The sequence below is a fragment of the Arachis stenosperma genome, chromosome 4 (genome assembly GCF_014773155.1).
Source record: "Arachis stenosperma cultivar V10309 chromosome 4, arast.V10309.gnm1.PFL2, whole genome shotgun sequence".
NCBI lineage: Eukaryota > Viridiplantae > Streptophyta > Magnoliopsida > Fabales > Fabaceae > Arachis > Arachis stenosperma.
In genome coordinates, this window is record NC_080380.1 from 12,611,468 (window position 1) to 12,624,268 (window position 12,801).

The 12,801-nt window shown below is 34.7% G+C and overlaps 1 protein-coding gene across 1 annotated transcript; it reads right to left on the minus strand.

Annotated features, from left to right (window-relative positions):
• Positions 1-9,979: 9,979 nt before the first annotated feature.
• Positions 9,980-11,191, minus strand: LOC130974625 (uncharacterized). The gene is made up of 2 exons (XM_057899486.1): positions 10,400-11,191; positions 9,980-10,354 (listed from the first exon to the last, which is right to left on the minus strand). The coding sequence occupies exons 1-2, from the start codon at positions 11,189-11,191 to the stop codon at positions 9,980-9,982; spliced, it is 1,167 nt and encodes a 388-aa protein (XP_057755469.1).
• Positions 11,192-12,801: the final 1,610 nt, after the last annotated feature.

A 12,801-nucleotide genomic window follows, 5' to 3' on the forward strand; every position in this document is an offset into this window, starting at 1 on the left:
TCACATAAAAGATATCATTTTTTCAGAATTGATTTTTGCTAGAGGTATAGCCTCTATCAATTTTGTAAAGTAATCAATAGCAATAATTAAAAATTTAACCTGTCCTAGAGTTGTTGGAAAAGAACCTAGGATATCTAGCCCCCACTTACTGAAGGACTAACTTACCTCTGATGTGTGTAGTTGTTCGGCCGGGTTGTAGATAATTGGTTCATGACGTTGGCAATGATCACAGTGTGTTACTTTGTTCATGCAGTCTTTTTGTAGTGTAGGCCAATAGTAAGTTGTTGGACTTCCTTAATTGTCCTTAGGCTCCTCATATTTAGGATAGCTTGGCATTTTTCAGGGTTTGCTTTTATTTCTCGACAAGTGAGCATGAAGCCGAGGAACTTTTTCCCGTGTACTCCAAAGGCACATTTTTCTGGGTTGAGTTTCATATTGGATAGTCAGAGTTGTTGGAAAATTTCTTTTAAATCGCTGATGTGATCGGAGCTGGAGGTTGTTTTTGCTATCATGTCATTGACATATACTTCTATGTTTCAGCCGGTTTGGTTTGAAAAGATTTTGTCCATTAGCCTTTGGTAAGTTACACATGCATTTTTTAGTCCGAATGGCATAACTTTATAATAAAAATTACCATGATCAATAATAAAAACAGTCTTATCCTGGTCAGCCGAATACATTAGTATTTGGTTATAACTAAAATAAGCACCCATGAAACTTAAGCATTGAAAATCGGATGAGTTATCAACTAATTTATCAATACATGGGAACGGATATGCGTCTTTTGGACATCCCTTGTTGAGATCTGTATAGTCCACACACATTCTCCACTTACCATTATGTTTTTTTTTTACCATGACCACATTGGCTAGCCATGTTGTGAATCTGAGTTCCTTTATTAATCCGGCATTGAGAAGTTTTTGTATTTCTTCTAGGGAGGCTTCCCTTTTGTCTATGCTGAGGTGACATTTTTCCTGTGCTATAGGTCGGATTCATAGGTTGATAGCCAGTCGATGACAGATGACGTTTGGGTCTATTCTTAGCATGTTTGTCGGGGTCTAAGTAAAGAGTTCGGTGTTTTGTTTTAATAGTGTGATGAGGTGTTTCTTCTCTTTCTCTTTTAGAGTGTCTCCGATATAGGTATATTTGCCTTCTTCGGCCGCTAGTTGAACTTTTGTCAGGTTGTCTGTGGGCATAGGTCGGTCTTGATTATTAGTCCAAGGATTCAAGTCTACCAAAGGTGGTATGTGTTCTGAGTTATGGACCGCTTATACGTATTGTTGGTCCGCTTGTCTTGAGAAATTTTCTTTTAGGCTTGCGTTATAGCATCGTCTGGCTTTTTTTCGGTCGCCGTGGATTGTGATAACTTTGTTATCCTGTGAAGGAAACTTAACACACAAATGCACAGTAGATACAATAGCATGGAAAACATTTAAAGAAGGTCTACCTAAAATGATATTATATGGGCTTTTGCAGTCCACAACCAAGTATTGAATGTCTAAAGTTTTATAATCAGGATAGTTACCTAGTGTAGTTTGTAACCAGATATAGCCTCAGATTGGAACGCACTCACTAGAGAAACCTGCCAGTTCTCCTGATGACAGTTGGAGAGCTTTGTCACTTAGCTTAATTTTTTGGTATGTGGAATAGAAGAGCACATCAGCGCTGCTTCCTGGGTCCATGAGAACCTTTTTCACCAAGCGTTCGCCGACTTGTAATGTTATGACGACAGGGTCATCTAGGTTCATGTCAATTGCTTTGTAATTTGTAGGAGTGAATGTGATTTCTGGTCCGTCTGTGTTGGTGGTATAGGTCGGGCCTGGTGAAGAACTGAAGATTGATGGTTTAGAAGTTATAGTAAACTCTCGTTGTAAGTATAGTTACTAAAGCAAGCAATCAACCTTTCTTACAAACGTTTTGGTTGTCACAAGTAACAAACCCTTTTAAAATTGATAACTGAGTATTCAAACATCGGGTCGTCTTCTCAAGGAATTGCAGGGAGGTATGTTCTTATTATTGGTTATGGGTTTTGTAAATTGGGGTTTTGAAAGAGGGGAACAAGTAAATTAAAGGACAAATAAAATAAATAATTAACTATGAAATAAACTCTTAGCAAGATATGAAAATTCGGAAGCCCTATCCTAGTTACTCCTATAAGAATAGAAGTTAATCCCACTTAGTTAACCTTTGCATAAGCAAGGGAAAGTCAAGTGAACTAATTTGTTAGATTTCCCAAGTCCTAGCCAAATCCTAAGGAAAGACTAGAGTTAATGGAATTCCAGTTAATTAGCCGACATAACAATCAATCATGAATAGTTGATAACTCAAGAGCTTTCAGTTAATCAATTAAAGCCAATAATATAAAAAAAAAACTAAATAAGAATCATAAATATCTGGAATACCTCAAATAACATTCATTCAAAGCAGTCAAATCTAACATGGGAAATATTCATAAGCCAATTGGGCAACATAAATCAAACATGAATAAAAGCATTAAAATATCTCAAAGTAAAAGAGACATATAAAGTAAAAGAAATATTGAACCTGATGTGAAGATGAGATAAATCCCTAATTTCTAGAAATCCTAATCCTAAATCCTAAGAGAGAGGAGAGAACCTCTCTCTCTAAAAACTACATCTAAACTAAAAATTATGAGTTATGAAAAAGCCTGTTGAATCTCTGCATGTTCCCTGACTTTAATTTGTGTTTCTGGGCCGAAAACTGGGTTGAAATACGGCCCAGAATCTCTGCCAGCGACTTTTGTAATTCTGCAGATCGCGCACGTCACGCGTCCGCGTCGTCCACGCGTTCGCGTCACTTAGCGTTTCTCGTACCACGCGTGCGCGTCGTCCACGCTTTCGCGTCGTTCGTGCAGCTTCCAATCCGCGCAGTCGCGTCAGGCAGGCGAACGCGTCACTCTGATTTCTTCCATTTCGCGTGGTCGCGTGAGCCATGCGACCGCGTGACTTCTTGCTGGTCATCTCCTCAATTCCTTGTATTCCTTCCATTTTTGCATGCTTCCTCTTCATTCTCTAAGCCATTCCTGAAGCCTGAAACACTTAACGCACAGATCAAGGCATCGAATGGTAATAAGAGAGGATTAAGATTAGCTAAATTAAGACCAAAGAAACATATTTTCAATCATAGAACTAAACTAGGAAGGAATTGTAAAATCATGCAAATCATATGAATAAGTGGGTGAAAAGCTTGATAAAACCACTCAATTAAATACAATATAAACCATAAAATAGTGGTTTATCACCTGGATTGGTTACAGATATCATGGTTCGGTAGGATCTTTTCTTTGCTGAATGGGTGCTTCCGCCACTTGCAAAACCACCAGAAATATAGTTTATAATACGGCAGGGTGGATTGACGTTATCGTCTACCTTTTTTTCTTTGTCTCTGGGATTGTCAATTGTTTTAGAGTGTTGGCCGAGGTCTTCAGTATTCCGTCTTTGTCCTCGGCTGTCAATGTATTTTTCTAGAAGGCCTTGCCGAGCTAGCTTCTCGAGGAGATCTTTTGCTATAACACAGTCATTCATGGTGTGTCCATATTTTTTATGGAAAGTTCAATACTTGGGCTTGTCCACGTATGGTTGATCCTGGTATGTCCCAGCTTTGTTTGGAGGTATGATTAGTTTGGAGTGTATGATGTCCTTAATGGTGTCTTTTCTTTTGGTATTAAAAGGGGTATAATTGTCGAACTTTGGTGTGAGTTTGAATGGTCTTTGGTCCGTTCTGGTGCTTTGATGTTTGTTTCATTTGTCGTCTTCTTTATTAGGATTGGGCCTTTCTATTTTTTAGATTTGCCAGAACTCTTCTATTTCTATCTAGCTTTTTGTTTTTTCCTGGAATTCAGCTAAAGTTTTTAGCTTTGTGATAACTATGGTTTCTAGAAAATTTTCAAGATGGAGTCCACTCTTCAAGTCATGCAGGTGGACTATTGGGTTTAAATTACGTATTTCCATGGTTACTTCAACAAACCTGGTCATATAGTTTTTGAGACTTTTGTTTTGTCCCTGCTTTATGGTGCTAAGGTAATCTGAGTTATGCACGTAGATCTTGGATGCAGCGAAGTTGTTGACAAAAAGGTCGGCTAGCTCGTCGAAGCTTGAAACGGATCCTTCAGGTAAGTTAGAGAACCAGATTAGGACAACACCGTCCAGAAAAGTGGGGAATGTGTGACAAAGGATTGGATCAGATGCTTTGTTCATGAACATCATCATGTAGAATTTAGTAACATGGATGTTGGGATCTCCTATTCCTTCATAGGGCTTCAAAGTCGTTGGTAGTGTGTAATTTTTGGGCATTTGGAAACTCATAATCTCCTTCGAAAAATGGTTAGTCCTTTTCATTACTGTCATTTTTGAGGAGGTCGTTATTATATATTTGGCTTCTGACGTATATTCTTTTTGGTCCTCTTTGTTCTCAGTGTTTTTATATTCTCCCCTTTACTTTGTCTGTTTTATTTTTGACGTAATAAGTCGGCTATTTTTTTATTTTTTATTCACAGGGATTCGTTGATGGCCAAGAGTTCGGACGGAGTGAGAAGAGTGGGAGCATTGCTTTGCTCGTTCATCATAGATCATAACCTGCCAAAAGAAAAATTCCAAAGCAGTTTGTGAAGGATATTGGGGTTAAGAAAATTCGGGTCCCATGGTGGGTGTCAAATGTTTTTACGTAGTAAGCCGGGTTTGAAGTATAATTCGTCCTTTTCAGAGATTGAGTTTTCCTTCGTGTGAGGTGGAAGAGGTATACGCTGGTTTCAAGAAAAATGGCAGCAGCAGAAACTGCAAAAGTATTCTGACGCTCAAGTTAGTGAGAGTAAAAGATGAATATAATATTATTCAGAGTGAATAACATATCATTTTCAAATAGATCTTGTTATGTTTTATAAGATTGTTGCGTTAGTGACGGTTATTGATATTTCTATAATGTTTAAGGAGTTTTGGCTAATTATTTAGCAACCACGTCTTAGTGGGCCATTAAGGCTGTTTAGAGATTTGTGAGGAGAAATTTTTGCGCTTGATTCAAGTTGGTATGTGGTTATATGCTTTGTTTGAATTTCGAATTTATAGGCTGCCGTTAACAACGAATCACAAATTAATATAATGAAGCTGCTGAAAAATTTGACTTCATTGTAAGCCAATTAATTCCCAATCAAGGTATTACAATATTTATCTTTTATTATTATTTAGAAATATGATTTAATGAAATTAATTATTTTCTCTTAATATATGTTAATGGTTCCATCAATTCTCATCTTAGATATGCAAAAAATTTAAAATTTTGAGCCAATTACTTTACTTATTAAAATATTTATAATAAATAAAAAAATTTATTATTTTCACACAAAGACGACTCATTCTTAAAGTCTTATTATACTCTTTATTAATTAAACAAATTTTTATTTTTATTTATTATATTTTATATCAATAATTTATATTTAAAAATATAAAAAATTCAAAATTTGTTGATTTATTTATTACTTCAAATATCGTAGTTCTCATTTTTTTAGAATATATTAGTATTTTTTTTATTTTTGCATGTCAAAAATATTATGTACACACTAAAATTAATTATTAAATTAACTTTTTATGTATAAATATATAATATTTAATTTATTTTTAATATATATTTTGTATTTCAACGTATATTTAATTTGTTGCATAAAATTTAAATTTAAAAGGTTTAATTTTTCTATTGGTCCCTATAGTTTCGTGAAATTTTCAATTAGGTCATTATACTTTTTTTCTTTTTAATTGGATCCCTGCACTATTTTTTTTTCAATTAAGTCCCTCTTAGTAGTAATTGGCTTAATTTTATAGGTACCCAACTAAAAAAAAAAAAAGAATTAGTATAGGGACCTAAATAAAAGGAAAAAAAAAGTGTAGGGACCCAATTAAAAAAAATTTGGCGCAAGGACTCAATTAAAAGGAAAAAAAAAGTATAGGGACCTAATTGAAAATTTCGCGAAATTATAGGGACAAACAGAGTAATTAAACCAATTTAAAATAAGTAAAAAATAGAGAATGAATAATGAGAAAATAGAAGCAAAAAGAGTAATGGCGAATGGGCTTTCAATATTTCTTAGCCATAGAAGTTGAGTAAATAGTTACTTCTGACCATAAAAGATTATGGTGCTGATAATACTGACCATAATTAATTTCAATAAATTTTGTAACCACAAAAGATATATTCTATTTAACATTTCTAACCAAACATTGAGATGTGCCGTTTGTAGTTTAGCTTCCTACGTGGTAAGTATCATTTCAGCTTGGCTTAATAGACATCTCAACGTGGCATTATCTTTTGATTTTCCCATAATTACCCTATATGCTTCTTCTTTGTAAGTTTGTATTCTTTGAAAATTTGAAACCCTAGTTATGAAAGCCTGAAGAAACTATTCCGAAACATAAAGAGTTTGTGCACTATTGTACATACTTGAGGAAAGTCGCCAAAAGTCACCATAATCAGCAATGCTGGAAATTCTAGAAACTTCATTGTCGGAACTCGAGGTCTGCAGCTTCAGAGAACACTAATTCTGGTTCTAAATCGAAGAAGTGGGCCTCAGCAGCTTTTGTTCTAGTTCCAGAGAAGTTGTTGTCATCATCGGTGGCCTCGGACGGCGCCATTCTGGTTGGAGAAGAAGCTCACGCTGTTCACCAGCGACGGTAGAATACTAAGGGTGAGAAAGAAGGGCTGTTGACGACGGTTGCATCAATTGGCACCATTGGGGTTGGAGAGTGAGGTTTAAGTGTGAGGTTGTTGGTGGTGTTAAAGGACGCTGCCATTATGGTTGAAGATTGAGCTCTAGCGGTCGTTGTTGGCGGTATGACCCTCTTCTGCCATCACCACTGGATTCCAACGACGAATAAAATCACACTAACCATTGTTTTTTCTTTTTTCTTTTTAAAAAAAAAAAAGAAAGAAAAGAAAAAGAGAAATAGAAAGTGGCTCTGTTTATATTGTGTCCTCTCTCCTTTGTGTTTCCTCGTACTTTCATAACGAGGGTTTTAAATTTTTGGAGAATACACATTTATGAAGTAAAAGCACATAGGATCATTATAATAAAATTAAGAGATAATGCTACGTTAGAATGTTCATTATGTCGAGCTAAAAGGGTACTTGCCACGTAGGAAGCTAAACTAACGATACATCTCAAAAATTAATTTTTGGTTAGAAATGTCAAATGGAGTAAATATTTTATGGTTACAAAATTTATTTTAAATTAGTCATGGTTAGGATTGTCAGCATCTCAATCTTTCATAATTACAAAGTTTATTTAAATTAGTCATGGTTAGTATTGTCAACGTCTTAATCTTTCATAATCAGAAATGACTATTTACTCCATGGAAGCTCAATTGTACCTAAAACACAAAAAAAGGGGTTAATAATCATCTAATGTTTTCGAATTTCTAAACTCTCACACTCTCTGGCTTCTGAACCCTAAACCAGTGTCACCTTTTTTCTTAAAAAAAAAAAATTAATTTCTTCTAACTTTTCCTAACTAACAAGGTATTTCCTAAAAAAAAAAAAATCAAAATTCATCTTGTCATTAGCGAGAATTTTTTAATAACACATCTCGCTATATTCAAGGTATATAAATTTTGATATTTTTTAAAAATCTTCTTGCTAATGGCGAAAAGGCTGAAATCACCGTATCAAAATACATCAACCTGCAACTCTATCTCTAAGCGTAACTCCAAAAATTAATCCATATCAAAATTTTTCGGCTTCTACACTGTTCTCATTTTTTCTCTGTCCTTACAAAGGTGGTGTAAATCGAAACTTCACTAAAAAAATTTAAATAAGTAAAAGATAAAATGATAACAAGATTTAAATTATAAAATTATCGAACTTAGTTCTATAAAATTGATCGACTAATTTAAAATCATAATATAAAAAAAATTTAAGAATTAACTTAAATAAAAATTACATTCTGGCTCTTATAATCCTTCCCTTCGCAAACACTGCCACTACATTCCAAATAATATATATAGGGCAATTCACTTAAATAAATTATTTGGAGAAAAAATTTAATCAATTACAAATTTATAAATACCAACACGCAAATATAATTTTTCATATTACTATAAAAATCGCTACTGGCAGTAGTGGTTTAGGAGAGCACGTAATCGCTACTGGCAGCCGCGATTTACATGAATTGGGATTTTGAACAGAAATCGCTATAGGTAGCAGCAATTTCTGTGGAATCTAGGCATGTGCATAAACCGCTACAGACAGTAACGATTTATGTGTTGGGAAGCTTGAACATAAATTGCTGGAGGCAGTAGTGGCTTACGTTGAGTGTGTGTATAAAAACCGTGGAAAGCAGCCGCAGATTATTCCTCATTTGGTGTGGATTTTGAATTTGGCTAGAGAGAAAAAATTCTAGAGAGAGGGAGGAGCACTCTGAGAGCGGATTCGAGATTTCTCAGCGTTGACCTTCAGTTAGACATCATGGCAGATGAACAGAGCTTGTATCGACTGAACATTGTTACCCATATTGCCGATGCCATTGTCGATGAGGTTAGCTTTGTTTTATTTTTCTGAGTATTAGCATTTGTTAAATAGAATATAGTATGTAGGGTATATGAGCTAGAATTTATAATTTAACCTTTATAGTTGAGTATTAGACTTTGCTACTTAGGATGAAGAATGTAGTAGGGGTGTACATACAAAAACCAAAATATCGATAATCGGTTAAAAAATCATAACCACATTTTGGTTAACTAACTCAACTAAACAAATTTAAAACCATATCCATGTTTTTCAAAATTAGTTAAGAAAAATCAAATTGGTTTGAAAATCGGTTTTTGTGCGGTTAAACAAAACTAGAACCAAATTTTAAAAACTTTTATTTTAAAATTCTAACTTTAATTATTCGATTTTTAAAAAAGTTTTTTTTAAGAAACCGGTTTTTTGGTCCAGAAATTGTTTTTTGTCGAAAACGTGTGTATTTTTTAGGTTTAATTTCTCTATTGGTCCCTATAGTTTTGTAAAATTTTCAATTAGGTCCTTATACTTTTTTTCTTTTTAATTGGGTCCCTGCACTAATTTTTTTTCAATTAAGTCCCTTTTAGTAGTAATTGGCTTAATTTTATATGGACCCAACTAAAAAAAAAAGAATTGGTATAGGGACCTAAATAAAAGGAAAAAAAGTGTAGGGACCCAATTAAAAAAAAATTGGCGCAAGAACTCAATTAAAAGGAAAAAAAAGTATAGGGACCTAATTGAAAATTTCGCAAAATTATAGGGACAAACAGAGTAATTAAACCTATTTTTTATAATCAGTTAGAAATCGGCTTTTTAATTTTATAACCGGTTTTTTAATTATTTAATAAATTAAAGATTTAACAATTTCATTTGTTAATTGAATAATAATTTAATTGTTTAATTGTTTTGTTTTTTAGTTATGATGTGGAAAGGCACTCTGCTTCGTATTGTTTCTCCCACATTTTTCTCTGGTTGCAAGGTGGAAAGGCACACTCCTTCGATGTGGAAAGACACTCTCCTTCGTATATCCTCCAGGAGAAGGTGGAAAGGCACACTCCTTCGATGTGGAAAGGCACTCTTCTTCGTTTATTATCCTCCTGGAGATGCGCAACCTAGAGACCAATGTCTGGGTTAGCTACCAGATGTGTCGTGTTCTGGCAAAATAACCGACACATGAGCTCACGGCCAGTAGGATAGACATTCATGATATGCGTATGTGTGCTTTGTTTGCTATGCCTTAATTGGGAATGCCTAATTGATATATATCACCTGCTACTTGTATATTTTCTACTTGTATTATCTATTCATTACTTGTGCTTGAACTTGTTTGGTTGTTTGTTCCTGTTTTGCCAACGCGAACAGGAGAGATCTTCAACACAGTAATTGTCCCGGGCATCGTCAAGTGCACCCCTAGCATCCAACGTGGCAACTCGGCATAAGACTCTTCCCAGTCTCCATATATTTGTGCAACTGCCTTCTATTTTGCCATCCAAACCTTCCGGTAACTGGGCTTGAACCCGTAATCAGCTTCAGTTGCTTGTTGCAACACCTTTATCGGTACTGCAGCATCCGCACTAACCAATGGAAAAATCTTCGCACAGATAACGTGGTAATCAAGCTGACGGTGATCACTGGAAATAGAGGTGGCCAAGCAAGTGTGGAGACCATTGTACCTCCTAACCTCCCAAGTGCTCTTTCGTGCATGGAGCGATATTCGAATCAACCAACTACAACCCTTGCCAAACTCCTTGCATTTTCCATGATACTTCAGATGGTCCGATTCCAACACTCGGTACTCAACACCTCGACGGATGCTATAGTCCTTCACACTCAGAACAGCTTCATCTTTATTCTGGAACGATTGCCCAATCTAAAATTCTGTTGATGAACCCCCAACTGTAGTACCTCCGTCCGCCTGTTGACCTAGAGCCTCCAAGTTTAGAGTGGAGAAGTGTGGAGGGTACTGCTGTATGCCAGAACTTGAAGACCCTTGTTGTGCATGTGAATTAGCACCTGTGTCATCATCGCTGTCCCCAAAGATATCTATAGGCTCCTGGTCAGAGTCATCGTCCCGCATTGCATTCTCTACTCGATCAGGTTCCCCGAAGCCTTGAACTTCATGAACTATGGCATGACCTGTATCCCCCTCAAATGCCTGCTGTCGGACCCCAGGATTATGCAAAGGTACAAAACCAACTACCTCCGTTCGTTCTAAATCAGTCGCGAAGGAAGGGGATGCGACCTGCGGAACAGATGGCCGGGCCGCAGGCATCGAACAAGACACACCGCCTGCGGCAGTCGAGCTATGAACTGGAGCCGATGCCCCAGAACTATCGACGGCAACCTCCAACTTCGCATACAGCTCGTGTATTCTGACCTCCGGAAAACTCCTAACGCAATGAAACAGAACCCTAATATCTTCATCAGCCGCTAACACGAACGCATCATACTGAACACCGCTCGAGACTACTGCGATGGGAATCTTGTAGAATATCTTCTTCACCAACTTGCTCCCAAATACCCCAAATTTCTGCAAGATGCTGTTCTTGACATCCGACAAAGTACTTGATGAACTAATGAATACACTCAATGGTTCTCTGTTAGTGAACTTCACACCATATTTTTTTCTTCTTTTGATTTTCCCAGAGCAATGCACTAAGACAAGAACACTCTCTTCCTCACTTGACATTGTGATAATGATCTCTTCACTAGCTTGAATCTCACTCACGTATATATAGAATTTCTCTCCTCATAAACCGTGCTAGCTTACAAGGGTTTATGCACATTGGAGATCCTTCATAAACCATTGCTGCCAGCCATATTTTATGCACATTTGTCTTCATAAACCGTGGCTGCTTCCAGCGGTTTTCATCTTTTATTCAGCAAGGGTAAACCGTGGCTACCTACTACGGTTTACGTTAAGCTTCTCTTCCAAGTAAACCCCTGCTGCCAGTCACGGTTTATGTGTAACTAGGAACCGTGGTTGGCTCCCACGATTTATATAGATAGTGAAACAAGACATGCACGTATCAATTTTCTCATTGTTGTAATCTGGTAACGCTTCTCTTGTTTATTTTATATAAGTCATTTGTCCAAAAAATATGGAGTTGGTGTGTTTTTTTTTTTTTTTTGGTATGGATGGTCATAAATCCGAGAGACAGTTGTGTAGATTTTAATTTTTTTTATGCTACACAAATCTAAGGGTTAGATTTGAGTTTTTTTTTTTTAATATACAAATCTGACCCTCAAATTTATAGTACTATGAAATCTGTCCTTCAAATTTCTATATTTTTTTAAATTTGAAGATCTAATTTATTACTTAAAATTTAAAAAAATTAATTTATATAAAAAAATATACCAATTATCTATAATGATAAATTACACGCAATCTTTTTCCATATAAAAAAAATTAGCCGTTTTTGGATAACAGTGAATGTTAAAAAAAGTAAAAACATGGATGTCTTTTATTTTAGTTGTCTTATATAATGTTATTATTATATTGCATATTAATTGCATGGTGTCTTATTAGAATAGGGTTCTTTTCTTTTAGTAATGTGTGTTGTTTCTAATGGTCTTACAGTATTGTACTATTGTTTGTCTTCTTTCTTTCTTACTTGGTCACTAGTCCTGTACACGAGTTCAATCAGAACAAAGGAGACAAATAATATCAAAAAGTAAAAATAAATGAGACAATTTTAGTTGTCTTAACATATAATTTGTGTGACAGGTTTATAAGATCTTGACAAAAAAAATAGTTAACTAAAAGTAGTTGACAAAAGAATTACCATGTAATATTTTGAACGATAAACTGGATAACCCCTTTTCCAAAATTATTTTTAAGATGTTGAACTTTATATTTTGTGCCTTGTAATATCTTGAAGCTTAGTAAGTAAAGATTTAATTTCAATTAACCATAAGTGTGAAGATTTTTACACATGAATTTAGTTATGTAATTATATTTATTTTTTACAACTATTATATAAATAATGATTTAAAATAATGTAACTGGATAAATTATTATTTTGATATCTAAAATATTCAGCTTTTGATAAAATAATTTTTTAAAAAATATTTTGATCTTCAAATGATTCAATATTTAATAAACTACGATTTTTTTTCATTAAGTAACGAAACTTATTTCATTTATTTAATTTTTCGCAAAATATATTTAAATAATTATGTAGAATATGTATAAAAATGAGTTAAAATTTGGTTTTCAAATCTATTTTCATTTTATGTAAAAAAATTATTTTTGTAAAAAAGAAAAGAAAAAGATTCATCTTAGTAAAAAATACTTAA

Excerpts from the sequence above, each read along its gene's own strand:
- LOC130974625 (XM_057899486.1), bottom strand. The coding sequence starts at position 11,191 with ATGTCAAGTGAGGAAGAGAGTGTTCTTGTCTTAGTGCATTGCTCTGGG. Across the intron at positions 10,355-10,399 it reads AGGCGGACGGAGGTACTACA|AATAAAGATGAAGCTGTTCT; the intron begins GTTGGGGGTTCA and ends CAATCGTTCCAG.